Source organism: Pelophylax lessonae, assembly GCF_965119305.1.
Source record: "Pelophylax lessonae genome assembly, chromosome: 1".
Classification (NCBI taxonomy): domain Eukaryota; kingdom Metazoa; phylum Chordata; class Amphibia; order Anura; family Ranidae; genus Pelophylax; species Pelophylax lessonae.
In genome coordinates, this window is record NC_138768.1 from 665,308,694 (window position 1) to 665,326,979 (window position 18,286).

Consider the following 18,286-nt stretch of genomic DNA (forward strand, 5'->3'; position numbering starts at 1 on the left):
TTCCCCCCCCCCCCTAATGAGTAGCTTGCTTTCTGGTTTCTGGCACCCAAGTGCATTACTTTACATTTTTCAACTTTAAACCTCATCTGCCATGTAGTTGCCCACCCAATTATTTTGTTCAGGTCCGCTTGTAAGGTTTCCACATCCTACCCAGAAGATATTGGCATGCTTAGTTTAGTATCATCCGCAAATACCAAGATTTTACTCGATATCCCCTCCTCTAGATCATTTATGAATAAATTAAACAGGATTGGTCCCAGGACAGAACCCTGGGGGATCCCGCTTTCCACACCAGCCCAATCTGAGTACTCCCCATTAATCACCACCCTTTGCAACCTCCCCTGGAGCCAGCTCTCTATCCAGGTACTCACCTTATGGTCCATACCTACCTTCCTTAGTTTGTACAGTAAGCGTTTGTGGGGAACGGAGTCAAAGGCCTTTGCAAAGTCCAGATACACCACATCCACAGGCTTTCCTTTATCTAGGTGGCAGCTCACTTTATCGTAGAAGGTTAATAGATTGGTCTGGCAAGAACGATTTTTCATGAATCCATGCTGATTACTACTAATAATACCGTTTTCATTACTAAAGTCTTGTATGTGGTCCCTTAACATCCCCTCCAAAATCTTGCAGACTACTGATGTTAGGCTGACCGGCCTATTGTCACCCGGGATATATCTTGGCCCCTTTTTAAATATTGGTACCACGTTGGCTTTTTTCCAATCAGCTGGCACCATACCCGTCTTAAACTATCCTATCATTTGTGTACATGAGATGACAAACTTGCTATGAACAATCGATATCCGTTTTCCTGCATAGCTGGGACCAACCAACCTTCTAGCTGATTTACAAAGGCACTACTACAGTTAAAAAAAAAAAAAAAAGAAAAGGTCCACCGTGTACAAGCATCTCAATTTAAAACGCTAACAGAATGAGGATCTTATTTTCCAAAAAGCTATTTTCAGCCAAGTGCATTAAAGTTTTTAAAATGACAGTCACATGACTGAAAATATATATCCTTGGTTAGGTTTTATGAATTGAGCCTAAAATCTAATAAGTTTACTTTTTTTTTTACCCGGACAGGAGTCCTCATGCAGTTTTCTATTTTTTTTTTAACCAATAATATTTAAACTTTTTATGTTTTGTTTAAGTTTTACACCATTAACATATACAGTATTTAAACATTTTAAAAAGTGCAAAATTGAAAAAAAAAAAAAAATTAATTTTTGCTTTGTACCAGAATTGTAATTTTAGTCTAATTTTAAAAAGGACAAATTGCCGAATATGTGTATTTTTTTCTGCAGCAACACTGCAACAATTTAACACTACTAAAAAAAAGTGTTTATTTTTTTGCATTTTTCTGTCAAGGTGCCAATTCACATTTCTGCGATGCGGGAATATACAGCGTGTTCCCGCATCGCATTCGCACCCCTGGCAATTCACACAGCTATATGCGATACACTGGGGGTGTCAATCAAAAGTTAACGACACCCCCAGATCAGATCATATATCGCAGTGCGATCTGACAGTTCGCACAGAAATCGGATTGCACTAGTGTGAACCACCATGCGATCCGATCCGATTCTGTTGCAGACCAAAAAAAGGGTCCTGTGCGAGTTAGGTGCGATTGCGGTGCGAATTCAGCCATACAAACTGTATGACTGAATTTGCACCGCACAGAGATCGCATGTAATTTTAGGAGCAGTGCACTCCAAATTACATCCGATCTCTGTGATCGCAGAAATGTGAACCGGCACTAAGAATTGCCAGAGAAAAAAAAATAATTGTTGCAAAACAATACCATGAAAAGAAAACATTGTTTGTCCTTTTTAAAAAAAAAATGTTGCCTTGTTATTTTAAGTAATGACGCAGTTGTCGCTGAAACCAACAGGTCCATAGCAGAATTGTAAAAATAGGGAGTGAGCAGGTGTGAGAGGCAAAATGGTTAAAGAAAAAAAAAAAAATAAAGGCATATTCTTGATTCTGCCCATAAAAGAGAAATGTCAGCTGGAATCATGTTGCTACAGGCACCCCCACTTAGTGCTTTTTCCTTCAGTTTGTGTTTTCATAAAGCATTTGTTATTGCTTTAGATCTGTTTGATTGAACACATGTTAATTGAAATAGTACATGGGCCATGAGGAGCCGCTCAGCGATAAACTCACAATATTTCAACATGAACGTTGTGCTGATGGAATCCGTTCCACATTGTTAAGTCCTATTTCAAAGCTGATCAGAAATGTATCTGCATTCCTGTGTAACATTTCATTTCTCTCCCTTTTAAAATGTGTCACAGTTATCACCGTGTTTATCGTCCGGACAATAACATTTCTTGTTGCCAAATTGAATAGCTTGTTTCATTTTCAACACATAACAAATGACAGAAGCTGATTGGTTGCTGTGAGCAACAAGAATGTTTTTATTGAACTAATATCCTATTTAAGGGCCCTTTCACACGGGCATTCTGATCAGGTCTGCCTGTCTGTTTTTCAGGTGGACCTGGTTTGAAGCTCCAGGCAGCTCTGTGGGCAGGCTGATGTAATCACACTTGTGGTCATAGGTGTTGCGCACAGGGTGTGCCACGGCACACTCTAATCGCCACATGTGGTGCAGATTCCCCGTTTAGACCCCTGATATTTCCCCAAAGCCCCCTAACGGAGCTCCTAAAAAAAACTGTAAACATTTTTTTAAAGAAATAAAATTGTAAAAAAGAATAAAAAATAAAATCTACTGACACCATCAGTATATACACACATGCACACACATGCATATGTGTTTGAGCTTTGGGCTGCACACCCTAATGCAATAGGCTGTGCACGCCAATGCTTGTGGCTATTTACTCCTGCCTATTTTAAAGTCCAAACTGCGTCCTTTTTTATTTCTCAGGATATGAACCTGATGGCTCAGAGAGAGCCTGATGTAAATGGACACCAGTCCCTTACATATGGCCGCCCATAGAGCCATCACAGAGTCCACTACTGGCTGCTGTCAAAATGCGGACATGCTATTTTATCACCTGCATATTGGCATCATTATGGTAACATGATTAAAAGTCTTTATAGTCTTTTAAATGCTTTTACTCACTAACAAAAAGGCATGAACATGATATAACTCATGTGAATAATGTATATTATTGTTGTAAAAAAAACATGTTTTAACCGTAGTTTGTAATTACAGTGTAGTTTGTACATGTATTATACATGATGACATTAATATTTGTCAGTTACATACACAGGTTCTGAATCCTGCTTTGCAGTGCTGCCTGGGAGCTGTGCTTTACTGCTTCTTCTCTAAATGCAAGTCTGAATAAGCTGGCCCAAAAAATATGTAAAAAAGATATTCTGCCTTTGTCACTGATAAGTTATCTAAACACTTAGAGATAAGGGAGGCCTTGATTGTTTCTTCTTTAGCCAATCTAAAAATCTCTATTTTTTTATACAAACATTTAGAAGCACAAGGAAAAAAACATGGAAAAGTCATATTATAAATGAAGGAAAATAACGCAATAATTCAAAATATGCCTGCTGGCATCTTAACCAGTACTCATCTCTGCTGCATGTAAACAAATTAGCCTGTCTGTAATTTTTTTTTTTAAATGGTGTGGAGGTCCCCCACAATCTATACTTGGGCCCTCGGTTCTGGTATGCATTTTAAGGAGGACCCTTCGCCAAAAAATAAAATAAAAATATAAATGGTGTGAGTGCCCCCCTCCAAAAACTACATAACAGACCCTTATCCTAGCATGCAGTGGGGTAGGACAGGAAACGGGGGGGGGGGTGAGTGTGTTGCCCCCCAAACCATACCAGACCACATGCCCTCAACATGGGGCACTTTGCCAAGGGGGATGGAGAGTCCCTGGCAAAGCACCCTGTCATGTTGATAAGAACAAGGGACACTTCCTCACAACCCTGGCCCAGTGGTTGTGGTGGTGCAGGAGGGGGATGGGGTGTAAGTTGTGGGAATCTTGAAGCCCCCTTTAATAAGTCTGTCATGTAACAAAACACATCTGTTAGCCAGTTTGGGGTGCCATTAAAAATGAATGGCATTGCAAGCACAATGCACGTTTGTAGCATATTCTGCAACGTTTTTGTGTGCATTCCCAGAATGCACAGGAGTGAATGGGGCTCAAATGCAACTACTAACCTGATCTATATGAGGGTCCTGCACTGCCTCTTTAGTGCTTCTTTAATGGCCTCTGAGTATTATGAATGGCTTTACTGATCAGTTCTGAGGAGGGTTTGGCACCCCAAGGGTCCATTCACACCAGTTGTGTTGGCTGTTAAATACACTTGCGTCAAAGTGTGTTTATATGCATTTTTGTTAACGTATTCAATGTTACCCAGAAGCGAACTTCTTAGTACTATCAGATGGCAAGTCCACAAAGAGTCAGTTATTGTGTGAGCATATGTAAATTCTATACTAGTAATTGCATCTAACTTACTGCCATTTGCTGTGATCAACAGTTACAGGTTGATGCATACAATATGTCATACACAATATAAACTATGCATGCTGAATGTTGCATATAAGACTGGTTATATGTAAATTGTATTTTTTAGGACTTTGGATATATTAGTGCAAACCAGATAAAAGAGCGTATTAACGAGTGTACTGGCCCGGCGCGGCATCCCACTGCAACTTGGCAACTTCACATGTGCAAGACAATGAGAGTCTAAAACTATTTCTTTCTGCAAACACCTGTAACACTCTAGGTTTACATATCCATACACAGTATGGGAAGTATGTGGTGTTATTTACCTTCTCTGTACAGACAAAGTTGCCTAAAGTAAATGCACTTGTTGCAATGTATAAGCAGTGAATTGTAGGATGACTTGGTCCTCGGTTCATGGCCCCGTTTATTCATTTTCACCATGGACTGTCATGGATATAGTGGGGAAAAAGCTGCTAATTATTGTTGGCTTAATTATGTTCCAAGAAAAGTGAGGATGTCTTTTGTAAAATGTACCTAGATAGCTACAGACTAACTTTATACTGTTTGAAGCTACATGGTAGGAAAAAATACCATGGAAAATTGGAAACTAATGAAACCAAGTAAAACTCTACAAGAAACTAGTATTCAATTATTTATTTTTTTATATACAGGACAGCGCTGGTGCACACTCCTTTGGTGTCCTGGATAAATAGTGAATCACCTCCAATATCAAGTGAACCTACCTCACCGGTTGTAACTGAACCATCACCTGATATAGACACTGAAACATCACCTGTACACCTCACATCTCCACCATCTGACAGGTACTAGATTTCTTTTCTTCAAACTTTACATGTTTGATTTTTTTGTTATTTATTTACAGTTGCTGACCTCTTTCTGTAAATGGTGGTTGCCTGGTTGTCATGTTAATCCACTAACGTCAATACTTTCTAAGTTACTGACCCCCAAAAAAGTATGTGGATAAGGATTCCTGACTTCACTGCCTGCATTCATGTTCCAGGGTATTGATTTAGAAAGTGCTGAAGCTTGAACAAGCCAGACAACATTTTTAGATGGAAAGGGAAGTAATGGAAACATCCATCTTGTTTTCAGCTTCCTTGTTCTTTGAAGCAATGCTGAACATTTGAGAAAGGTGGCCCACTATGTTTGTTTACTACTATGTTATATACCAGGAGTCTCCAAACTTATGGCCTTCCAGTTGTTCAGGAACTACAATTCCCATCATACCTAGCCATGTCTGTGAATGTCAGAGTTACAATGCCTCATGGGATGTGTATTAAACATAAACAAGTTGCGCTAGGTAGAGTATGGCAAATGAGAAGATATCAAATAATGAAATTAAAGTCCATAAAAATGTTTATAATCCTTAAATGGAAATAAATGGATAATTGCACACAGGAATCCACATCTGATGAGTGTTCTGCTTACCAGAGATAGGTGAGTAAATGGCATGTATTTCAACCCTCTTTGCATAAGGTGTAAATGTGAAGAATCAAGGAATCCAATTCCAATGTAACAATGTAGTGATGGCGTCAGAAATCACTCAGATGGAGATACATGGGCCATATGGATAAGAAGCATGAAATGAAGAAAAAAAGGGACGCCATAGCATAAAACCCAAAAACATTATTGGGAAAAATTGATTGTGCTCCCAATCAGTGTAAATGGGATGTGTAGTTCTGCAACAGCTGGAGGGCCGTAGTTTGAAGATCCGTTATATACTCTATGTACTACACATTAGATAAATCCTTATCTTTACTGTAAAAAGTAGTAACTGTTTAAGCAGCTCTACTTGGAAGCTCTGCTCTGAGTATCTGCTTTTCTAGATTATGTCTTCTCTCCTCCCCTCACTGGGCAGCCTCTATGTCCATCAAAGGTTATTTCAGTAAGAGCCGGTTCACACTACCGTGACCAGAAAGTCGCCCCGTGACTTGTTTAGAGACTTGTTTAGAGACTTGTGAAGACACTTGTGAAGAGACTTGTGAAGAGACTTGTGCACTACTTTGAAGAGACAGGCGACTTTGTCTGTGGGGAATGCCTGGCTATTCTCTTTCTTCTTCCTGGAAAGTCTGATAACAAGTCTCTTCAATTAAGATAACCAGGGGACACCCATTGAAGTATATGGGACAAGTCGGATCACAGGTCGCCTCAAAGTATTACAGGACCCTTTTCTGAAGTCGGAGCGACTTCAGTAGTGCCAATTAAGACGGCACTGATTGATTAACATTGCTTTTGTTATGTCAAGCGACCTGGGGCGACACAAGTCGCCTCACAAGTCGTGCTAGTGTGAATGGGCTCTAAAAGCCATTGTTTTTTTTTGTTTTTTTTAGACTTTGATAAGCACAACTGACATCAGCAGTCACTTGAGGAGATTAAGGTTGAATTTTTCATAAGATACCATAGATAAGTATGTGCTTTGTGTCAAGATTTTCATCCATGGCAAAAATATTGCTACCCAAGGAGTAGTAGCTGCTTGAGGGCTTCAGTGTTAGATGTAACTTCATATTTCACACATTATACAGGGTGCTGAAAACCAAGATTAGTATTCTGTAGTCGTTTATATTCTACAAGGAACAGTGGTAGTCATTCAGTGTCTGCCTGTCACATCAGTTAAACTTCATGAAGTTGTGACAAAAGGAAACTGTGTTGTTCCCATATCTAAATCTCTAACCTTTACACCTATAGATACAACTGTGCTTTCATACATGATTAAGGGATTTCTTTACAGCATGCTAATATATGGTTTACTATGTGTAAAGTATTTTGTTTGAACGTTGAGAGTATTTTGAGTTTTAGTAACAGTAGTACTTGTTTTTGCAGTATGCCTGGAAGGAAGGCAATAGCTGTCTATCCTTGTGAGGCAGAGCACAGCTCAGAGCTATCATTTCAAGTTGGCGAAGTGTTTGAAGATGGTAAGTGTTTTTTTTTTTTTAAGGTACTTGGTCATGTTGAAATTGGTATCCCATTTAGCTGATGTCACTTTAGGCTAGGTTCACACATATCTGGTGTGGATTTCCACTCGGTTTTCACTGCAAATTTGCAAAGCAGCTGTTCAGCGGTTCAGCTGTGATTTACATGCAGTTCAGATGCAAATTTTTGGAGCTGGCGGCCACAAGTGTCTTAAACATTAGCTGATTGTTAAGGAGCGGCTCGGGAAGTCAGCCACTACGTCCTTATCAGGTGACTCATCAGCTGTCAGCGGGGTTCCCCTCAGGGCCCCCAAATCCACACCATTTTTCAAACAAAATTGGAAGTTCCCCTTAATATCTGTACCAGACATGAAAGAGCCTTGTATAGATTGGGTGGGACCCCCACACTTTTTTATTTTTTCTGATCGAATTCCTGTTCAAAACTGATGAGATGTGTGGTTCAGATGCATTCCCATAGAAGGCAGTAAGACTGGAATTTGCATCTGAATCGCCCTGCAGTGCCCAGAAAACATACAAAACTCTTCTTAAATTTGCACTGTCACTGCACCCCATTTATGTGAACCGGCTCAGTTGAAAGCCAGTTTGATTCACATGTCATGCGAATCAGGTGCGGTTCAAAACCCATCCAGTTTGCATATACACTATATTTCCAAAAGTATTGGGATGCCTGCCTTTACACACACACAAACTTTATTGGCATCCCAGTCTTGTAGCTATAACAGCTTCAACTCTTCTGGAAAGGCTGTCCACAAGGTTTAGGAGTGTGTCTATGGGAATGTTTAACCATTCTTCCAGAAGCGCATTTGTGAGGTCAGACACTGATGTTGAACGAGAAAGCCTGGCTAATTCATCCCAAAGGTGTTCTATCGGTTTGAGGTCAGGACTCTGTGCAGGCCAGTCAAGTTCCTTCACCCCAAATGTACTCATCCATGTCAGCCATGACACCTCCTCAGAAACCTCAAAATTTTTTATTTTTAGGAATGGTGTGTGAATAGAAAAACATAAAATACTTAGTGTGGAATACACTTTTTGCTAAACCTAAAGCAGACAACTCAATACTTCCATATTTGGGAGCCATTATAACTGTGTAAGGATTTGTATTTCTGCCCATTTTTGCTAATTGAAAGTGCCAGCCATTCACAGTGTAGCTCACAGCAGCATCAGGAGTGGAGAAGTACATTTTTTTTTCATTTTGAATAGAGTAAGGGAGTGTTTAATTCTTTTTATTTTGCCATCAAAAAAAAAAAAACCAAACAAAAAGAAGACAGGTGTTCTACTCCATCTCCGCGTAAAATAAAAGTGTTTTAGCTTTAGTTATACCCTAATTTAAACCCCCAGGGCATAGTTAGTTTGTCTTTCTATCTCTGCCTAACCAGTGTGCAGTGTTTTGGACCTGCTGTGAGTTTCAGTCCTGTTTCTGAACCGCACGCTGTTGGCCTTTCACCAGTTGTCAGTCTAATAACTTCCACCTGTTTCTCGTTAGCAGTTTTTTCTGATATATATATATATATATATATATATTTTTTTTTTACCATTTGTTTGCCTGTTTTAGGTTTAAACTTTTGTGTAAAAGAATAATAGGTTTGCCATGCATAGTTACATTGGTCCAGCTTGGACAAATATAGCTATGTATATACCATACCTTGCTGATACCCCTGGCATCTGGAGCATTCTCTGACTAGATAACCTAGAGAGGCAGGGTAGTGATGTCATGCTCTCCACCTCTTCCATTTAAAGAACACTTTGATTCAGAATGCATTCTCTGAATGGCACCCCTGCCGCACAGCCAACCTCCTGTGTTCAGTGAGCAGAGGTGCAAACACCCACAGCACAGGACCTGGAAATGTGAGGATCACTGAAATAGCAATGTCTACTTCAGTCGCTTCCATGGAACCAATCTGATCCAGTGTAACTATGCATAGCATACCCATGTCGAAAATAATAAAAAAAAAATACAGAACACTTTCAGAGAGCCAGCATTTAATTGGTAACTTCACTATGCCATTTAGCAGGTACATAATATTAATGTGATGAGTAGTAAAAAAGAGGGGGGGGGGGGGAAATGTTGGAACTTTACATGAGGACAGGACATGGTAGGGTCATATACCTCCATCCCTATGAATTGAATAAAAACAAGGGGGAGTTGGGACTTTGCATGAAACCACGGGTGCAATCCAGGGAAGTTGGATAAATGGGTAATATCACATGTATGATTAATGTGTCCATGTGTAAAGTCATAGCACAAACCTACATATAAAATATTGCATTTAATTCATGAAAAAACATGACATACAATATGGTAATAATAATAATAATAATCAGGTAACAATTTATCACATATAATACATGAATATCAATGCATGGAACACAGCATAACGTGATTGCACATTTTTTGTCAATGTTGACCTAGGTGTCTCTCTGGATAAGTAACAACAAAAAATAAATACTTAAAAACTAAAAATTTCATAGAGGTATACTATAATAAACGTATGATGGTAAAGCATGGCATCTAAAATAGGTTTCATGCAAAGTCCCAATTCCCCCTTGTTTTTATTCAATGTGATGAGTAGGACGAATGACAGAATAGAATGTGTGTTTTTAAATTAGTTGTTTTAAAACTGTCACTGGTCACATTAAATAAAATGTGTTTTCACTTCATTATGCCATGTTATGCCAGAATATGAAGAAAAATAAATAATTGATGACAGCATGATCAGTAGGAAACATTTTTTTGTTACCCCAAAAACAGCATGGATCTCATGCAATGACACAATTGTTGTATCATCGATAGGCCCTAGCTGAAATGGGAATACTATCCTGGTCCAGAAGGAGTAAACCGCTATGACAGGTGAAGTGGTTAAATAGAACATTTAAGTGCTGTGATGGAACCCAAGGTTGTTTGTTTTTATTTATGCTTTGTGTGCCAAAGGTTGGATTTTCTATGTGTGCCATATGCTGGCAACTAAGTGCAGACATACTTCTGAAATTTTAGGTGCAACATATTCATGGAAACTATGCATTGGCCATATCTGCACCATATATTATTGGAAAAAAGGAAAGTTATGTATTAAACTGTCTATAGCCAAAACTTTTTTTTTTTTTGTCGTTTGAATAGTGTTTTCTTGCTGTCTGTTTCTCCACTGGAGAGATTCATCCTCTATTTTTCTTGTGTATTTGTCACCGAGATAGAGAGTGATGAGAAATACAAAGTTTTACAATTGCCACCAACCTAGAGAGACTGGAATTCTTCCAGTGGTGACACCTGTATTGGTGCCAGCTGTCTTAGGCCCCTTTCGCACTGATTGACCAATAGAGTCAGTTTTTCAGGCAGACCCAATTAGACCATCCATTGCTCTTTAGGGAGCGGCGGATGTCAAGGGACATGTGCCAGTTAACACCCACCAACATCCGATCCTGTCCGCTAAAAACGGATGGATGGGGATCCGTTCCCCATCCGTGTATTGTATCGGATGACCATCGGACATGTGGTCCATTTCCATTTGATAGCCCTTAGAGGACAGAGGGCTGTGTCTGTGTCCGCTCTGCATAGCGGACCAGACACTGATCTGTCATCCATCTGCTCAGCGCGATCAACAGAGAGATTCCCTGTTGAGCGGGCAGACTCCGCCAGTGCGAAAGGAGCCTAAAATGAGATCCTTTTTTTTCACTTCTGTTGCATCTCTGAGACAGGAACTGAAGGGAAATCACCCCAATAGGACATAAAAAAAAAAAAATCTGACAGTTATAATGCTAATTATGATGACTGTCCATACTAATGCTTTAGCCAACACAAAAAAACAAAGTTTCTTCTAGATTTACAATCTCTATATGTTATAGTTAAATATGTTTTCCTTGCATCTGCATGGGTTTCTTACCTCCCCAATGTGCAAAATACTTCTATGTTAATTGGCAACCACCTAAACTAGCTCTACAGCGTGTGCATATGTGTATGACTGTTACACTTGTTGCAAAGGCACACGGTTTTTTACCTTCATGCAACTGGTTGTAGCGAGGTGATGCCTGCCGCTAGAGGCATCACCCCAGTACCATTTTTTTGGGCCGGCGGTCGGCTCTCAAGTGTTAACCGATGCGGCTAGTCCCCCCCCCCCCCCCCCCTTCCGCCATTTCGCCCGGGTCTCCCATCCCACTGACACATACCCGAGCGACCAACAAAGTCCTCAACAAAGCCGGCATCAGATTACTTTGGGCCTCTGATGTAGTATCCCGGAAGTGACGTCACTTCCGGTTTACTCGCTGTCAACGGCACCGATTTTAACCACTTGCCGACCGTTCACATGGGTACTACTGCGGCAAAGTGGTTTGTTATCGTCCAGCGACGTAGACCTACGTCGCTGGACTCCTCCCCTTGTGGGCGGCACACGCACGCCGCCGGAGGCTCGCTCCCGCTGTATTCATTTACAGCCGGAGTCGGGCCAGGGGAGGAGTGGCGGTGATCACCGCCGCTCTTCCCCGATCGTTGGGGATCGAGTGTGGAGATCCGCCTGCTTGTGTAAACAAAGCAGGCAGATCTCCTAAGTGACAAGCAGGGTCAGATTGCAGGGTTCAGCATAGCTGAACCTGCGATCTGTGCATGTGTCACATAGTCCCCTCCCCCCACACACGTTAGTAAGCACCAGGCATACATTAACCCCTTGATCACCAATAAGTTAACCCCTTCCCTGCCAGTGTCATTTTTACAGTAACAGTGCATATTTATAGCACTGATTACTGTAGTAATGTCACTGGTACCCCCAAAAGTGTCAAAAATGTCAGTCAAGGGTCCGATCTGCAATGTCGCAGTCCCGCAAAAAAATCGCAGATCGCCGCCAGATCTCCGCCTTTACTAGTTAAAAAAAAAAAACAATAAAAATGACAAGTTTCCCTTTGTTAGTAGCTGCGATAACTTTTGCGCAAACCAATCAAAATACGCTTATTGCGATTTTTTTTTTTTACCAAAAATATGTAGCAGAAAACAAATTGGCCTAAAATGTTAAAAAATTTTGATTTTTACATTTTTTTTTGGGGGGGGGGGTTCATATAAAAAACTGTGAAAAATATTGTTATTTTTTCAAAATTGTCGCCTTTTTTTGTTTATAGCGCAAAAAGTAAAAATTGCACAGGTGATCAAATACCACCAAAAGAAAGCTCTATTTGTGGGGAAAAAAAGGACATCAATTTAATGTGGGTACAGCATTGCACGACCGTGCAATTGTCCAATAAAGTAACGCAGTGCCGAATCGCAAAATATGGCCTGGTCAGGAATGGGGTAAAATCTTCCGGTCTTAAAGCGGTTAAAAATACGCTCATTGAGAATTTTTTTTGTCAGACATGTAGCTAAATACATTTTGGCCTAAATATATGACAAAAATGTAATATATTGGATATTTTTTAACTGTCAAAGTAGAAAAATATTATTTTTTCAAAATTGTCGCATTTTTTTATTAATATCGCAAAAAATGAAAATCGCACAGGTGATCAAATACCACCAAAAGAAAGCTCTGTTTGTGGGAAAAAAAAAGGACGTAAATTTCGTTTGGGTACGGCGTTGCATGACCGCGCAATTGTCAGTTAAAGTCGCACAGTGCTGAATCGCAAAAAGTGGCCTGGACGTAAGACAGCAAAATCCTCCGGTGGTAAAGTGGTTAAAGAATCCAAGGTATTCAAACATGCAGATTTTTGGCATTTTAAATACTTTGAAGTGCAGAAGAGGGGTTTGGGGTCTCTTAGACCCCAGATCCTGCCATAAAGAGTACCTCTCACTGCCTATTATAGTCACAAGAGATATTTGCATCTCTTGTGACTGCAATAAAAGTGATCAGAAATTAATTTTCTTAAAGGAACTGTGAAAAAGTTATTTTAAAAAAAAAAGAATAAGAAAGAAAAAAAAAATTTGAAAGTGCCCTTCGTCCCCGCTTGCTCGTGCACCAGGGAAAACGCATATGTAAGGCATGCCTGCAAATGTAAACAGTGTTCGAATCACACATGTGAGGTATTGCCGCGATCGTTAGAGCAATAATTCTAGCAAAGAACCTCCTCTCTAACGCTAAACTGATAACCGCCTAAAAATGTTAATTCATCGCCTATGGAGATTTTTAATTACCGTAGTTTGTCGCCATTCTATGCACAATTTTAAAGTGTAACGTGTTGGGTATCTATTTACTTGTAACATCATCTTTCACATTACACAAAACAATTGGGCTAACTTTACTGTTTAGTTTTTTTTTTTTTTCCATTGAAAAGGTGGCAGCGCTATGCAAGTAAATAAAATTTAAAATATAACTAGAGGCAAAATGTTTTTTTTTAGTTTTGGACAGGGTGGAGATAGATTAGAGCACCTGTTTTTATTGCCGTCTGTGCCACTCATTAGGGAGTTTCAGGAAAAAAGGAAATTGGTTGAATCCAAGTGGGAGTAAAGACTGTTTTGATGAGTTGAATTCACTGCCATATCTAAAAGGAGTGAACAAGAAGGGTTCCCCTATGTATGGGACTGTAAATGCCACTGAACACTGTGTTTTGTATAAAATATCTTTATTGTTACAAAATACATACAAAATAATAACATAAATCAATAACATCACAGGGCATAAAATATGCATGCATATGACAGACCAAATACCGAACACAATAGGGGCGCTTAGGTGTACAAGGTGATCGTGGAACCGGAACCGACCCTACGCGTTTCGGGCAGAAGAGCCCTTCTTCAGGGGTCACCCAAAGCTCCAGATACAATACCTAGTATATCCTTAGCGTCTATCCCTACGGATTGGATTGGTCTGTCAGCTAAAAGATGGTATTGCTACCATTAGGAGGAATGCCCAAATTCCCACAGGCCCGTTCCAGGGCTGCGAAGTCCGTGAGAGTATGAAAGAAGTAGTAGCATCCGCCCAGAGGAACCAGGAGGGCACCACGATGACCGGCAAAAAAATTGGCTCAGTATAAACTACTCCCGTAAGGGGGAGGGGGATATATCCATATATCAACCTGTATTATACAGGAAGGATGAGACCACAGAGGGTCCAATATAGTACAAGTAGTAATAATCTTGTATGGGTGAGATCAAAGTGTATGTGTATCTGTCTCCTATCTTGCTATGGGCTTGGCATCCTCTACTGTAGAGGATGCCAAGCCCATAGCAAGATAGGAGACAGATACACATACACTTTGATCTCACCCATACAAGATTATTACTACTTGTACTATATTGGACCCTCTGTGGTCTCATCCTTCCTGTATAATACAGGTTGATATATGGATATATCCCCCTCCCCCTTACGGGAGTAGTTTATACTGAGCCAATTTTTTTGCCGGTCATCGTGGTGCCCTCCTGGTTCCTCTGGGCGGATGCTACTACTTCTTTCATACTCTCACGGACTTCGCAGCCCTGGAACGGGCCTGTGGGAATTTGGGCATTCCTCCTAATGGTAGCAATACCATCTTTTAGCTGACAGACCAATCCAATCCGTAGGGATAGACGCTAAGGATATACTAGGTATTGTATCTGGAGCTTTGGGTGACCCCTGAAGAAGGGCTCTTCTGCCCGAAACGCGTAGGGTCGGTTCCGGTTCCACGATCACCTTGTACACCTAAGCGCCCCTATTGTGTTCGGTATTTGGTCTGTCATATGCATGCATATTTTATGCCCTGTGATGTTATTGATTTATGTTATTATTTTGTATGTATTTTGTAACAATAAAGATATTTTATACAAAACACAGTGTTCAGTGGCATTTACAGTCCCATACATAGGGGAACCCTTCTTGTTCACAATTCATAGGGATGATGGCCACTGACACTGGGCACTGAGTGAAAAGATACTGTTTGCTCATATCTAAAAGGAGGACATCGGAGGAGCACACTATTCATGTTTGAGCATTGATCACGAGGGATATGGACAATTGCAACTAACTTCAGAAGGACAGGGTTTTTTTCCTGATCCCTGCATTATATAGTGCATTTAAGTCTCTTGATAGGCGAAGGCAGCCTCTCCTTTACCATTTGTTATACATATTATAGTGCCTATTGCTGGTCCATGGTCCATCAAGGAGGAGCCTTTGGGGCCTGTGTGTGCTGCAACTCTGGTGTTCTTTAAGGGAGTATTATCCCCTTTGGTATACACAAGCGGTGATCCACACAGTTATCTGTAACACAGAGTTTTTACAGTCCGGAGGTATTGAATTAGTGGCATTGTTATTTATGGTGGGTTAGGGAAGTTGCTGGTGCATAGTGTGGCAAATAGGAGTTATAAACTCTTTTGTAAAGCATTTTGATACAATAAATACATGTTTTATATCCATACCATGAAGTCTAGTGTCTGCCAAAATAACCGTTTGGTCATCCATTGAGGGAGCTTTACTCCCACTTGTGTTCAACCAATTTCTTTTTATCCTGTATACGCACTAGGGTTGCGCATCTTCACTGGTCTCATGATTAGTTTTGATTACGATTATCATGTCAGCGATTCGATTCAATTCCGCAATGCATCACGATGTCTATAAAAAGACAAGAGAAGGGCTCACCGACCTAGTGCAATACCATAAAACACTTACTATAAATTTGGTAAAACCACGTCATACATTATACTCACAAGACTGTGCCATATAAAAGCATAAAACTAAAGGATTCCTTAGACTATCAAGAGACTGCAGGACCATATTCCTTAATTAGGACAAGCGAACCTTGTGTCCATATAGATAGGGCTTACGTGTTTCGAGGGAGAACCCTCTTCCTCAGAGCCATCACAAGACTTCAGAGGCCAACAATTTAGCCACCATCTCTTTTGTTTTTACGCAACATTTGAGTGCAGGAGACATTTACTTGTCTTTTTTGCATCACGATTACTGCCTGTGGTTTTCATTTAAAAAATTCAAGCTATCCGGTGAACTCCATTTTTTTTTTATCTGCTCTAAAAAAAAAAAAAAGACACTCCCTGCATTTAGCAGCAAAGTCTGAACACAACAGACAACAACAGTATTTTTTTTTTTAGAACAGTAAATATGAAATGACGCAGCCCCCTTTAGTACATTCCACAGCCCCCCTGCACATTAAACAGGCCCATTTACATAACACAGACCTCCATTTACATAGCACAGCCCCCCATTTATATAACACAGCCTACCATTTACATAACACAGCCCCCATTTATATTATACAGCCCCCAATTTACATCATACAGCCCCCCATTTACATAACACAGCCCCCATTTACATTATACAGCTCCCTATTTACATTACTCAGCCAATTTACATTATATAGCCCCCCCCCCCACACTCCCAGGACAGTCCTGCCAGTGCACTCTAAAGCTAAAACAAATCGGTATCAGTGAATCCGTTTCAGGGACCCCTTTCTACACTGGGAGAGGGGGGGGGGAGCCGGGATGACGTCACCCATGCATTGATGCGGCCGTTCCTCAGCATCAAATTTGAATCATTCAAGGCTGCATCGCTGCTACAATTCATTTCAACACCCCTAATATGCCCTGGGTTAGTGGGCAGAACCCCAATAAGGTGCTTTTAGACAATGGTGTTGTGAATTCTCAAATAATTTCCCAATTTTTTTGTTCTACATTAAGGAGATTCGCCCTCTTTGTCCTGTTTACTGTAATCATTAAAATTAAAAGGAAATCCCACATTTGGGGTTGTCCCCAGAAAAGTAAGGGAAATCTTCCAATGGAGACACTAGTTCTAGTTACTGGGGGTCCCCAAGAGATTATATTAATTTGCAGGGATTTCTTCTCACTTCCTATTTGCTTATGGGACAGGAAGTAAAGGTAATTCTCCCAAATGGGACAAAGATGGGGAAAAAAAACCTTACAGGGGAAATAACCCTCCCTTACTCTATCCAATTCTCCCAAATGGGACAAAGATGGGGGAGAAAAAAACCTTACAGGGGAAATAACCCTCCCTTACTCTATCCAAAATGGAAAAAAGAAAGTTCTACTTTAATTTGATCACCTGCCCCTATGCCCATCTAGTGAATGCCATATGCATACCACTGATAGGTCTGTGTTCCCTTTACAGCCAGAAGCTCAGGTTTGACCATTATAGCCTAATGCTTTGTATAGTGCACCTAGACAGCTAACATGTTTCAAGTTATACTTGCTCTTTGAAGGTATTTCACAAAGCAGTTGCAATTAATTTTCGGTGCTAATTGCTACCTTTAGTTTCCTTTGCTGTTTTAATGTTATATTTGTTTTTTTAATACAGTACATAACTCAAGGGAACCAGGTTGGCTGGAGGGAACTCTAAAGGGCAGACGAGGACTTATTCCACAGAACTACGTGCAGTTCCTCTAGCAGTATGGACTTGAAGCTCAGACGCTGTACATGGTATCCATGGATTTTTGTTCCAGTTTACATGTGTCTTGTTTTTGTGACTGCGCAGACCACTTGACCAGATGGGTATGCCCCCTATATGCTGAGCATTACAATTGACATAGGATATACTGACCAGTGACACTCCTCTCTGGTGATCTTTGCTGAGTGACCTTCCAGGCGTAGGTAAAAAAAATGCCCTTTTTTAAAAAAAGTTCTCAGCAAAGGGAAAGGGCACTAAGGATAGGTGCACTATAAGTGCATTTTTTTGTTTAAAGGAAAGGACAAGCAATACTGCCAAACCTAAAACATGTTTTATTTAATATTTGCATTTGTTATTGTTTATTTGTATTTGTCTTTATCAATCACTGCTCCAGGCAACTAGTACACTTTGATTATTATGTCACTCATTTCACAGTTTCATTCCCGAGAGTATTTTGTGTAATTATATTTAAATTAATAGTGTGATGTAATCCCTTCCTGGCTACAAATTAAGTCACATGCATGAATTGACAGACACAGGACATATATTTCATATGACTCTGTGAGAGCCTTTTATTAAGATGTAGCCATACCTTTTGCACCTTCTAGCACAG

General features: G+C 40.3%; 1 protein-coding gene across 2 annotated transcripts in view; it reads left to right on the forward strand.

Moving 5' to 3' along the window:
- The window catches only part of ARHGAP10 (Rho GTPase activating protein 10), a 704,315-nt gene extending 686,435 nt beyond the window's left edge, over positions 1-17,880 (forward strand). For both annotated transcript variants that reach the window (XM_082261305.1, XM_082261306.1), the window contains 3 exons: positions 5,102-5,254; positions 7,272-7,363; positions 17,584-17,880. In XM_082261305.1, the coding sequence (XP_082117431.1) occupies positions 5,102-5,254; positions 7,272-7,363; positions 17,584-17,672 (334 nt within the window). In that variant the 3' untranslated portion in view covers positions 17,673-17,880. The remainder of the gene's footprint in view (positions 1-5,101; positions 5,255-7,271; positions 7,364-17,583) is intronic.
- The last annotated feature ends 406 nt before the right edge of the window (positions 17,881-18,286 follow it).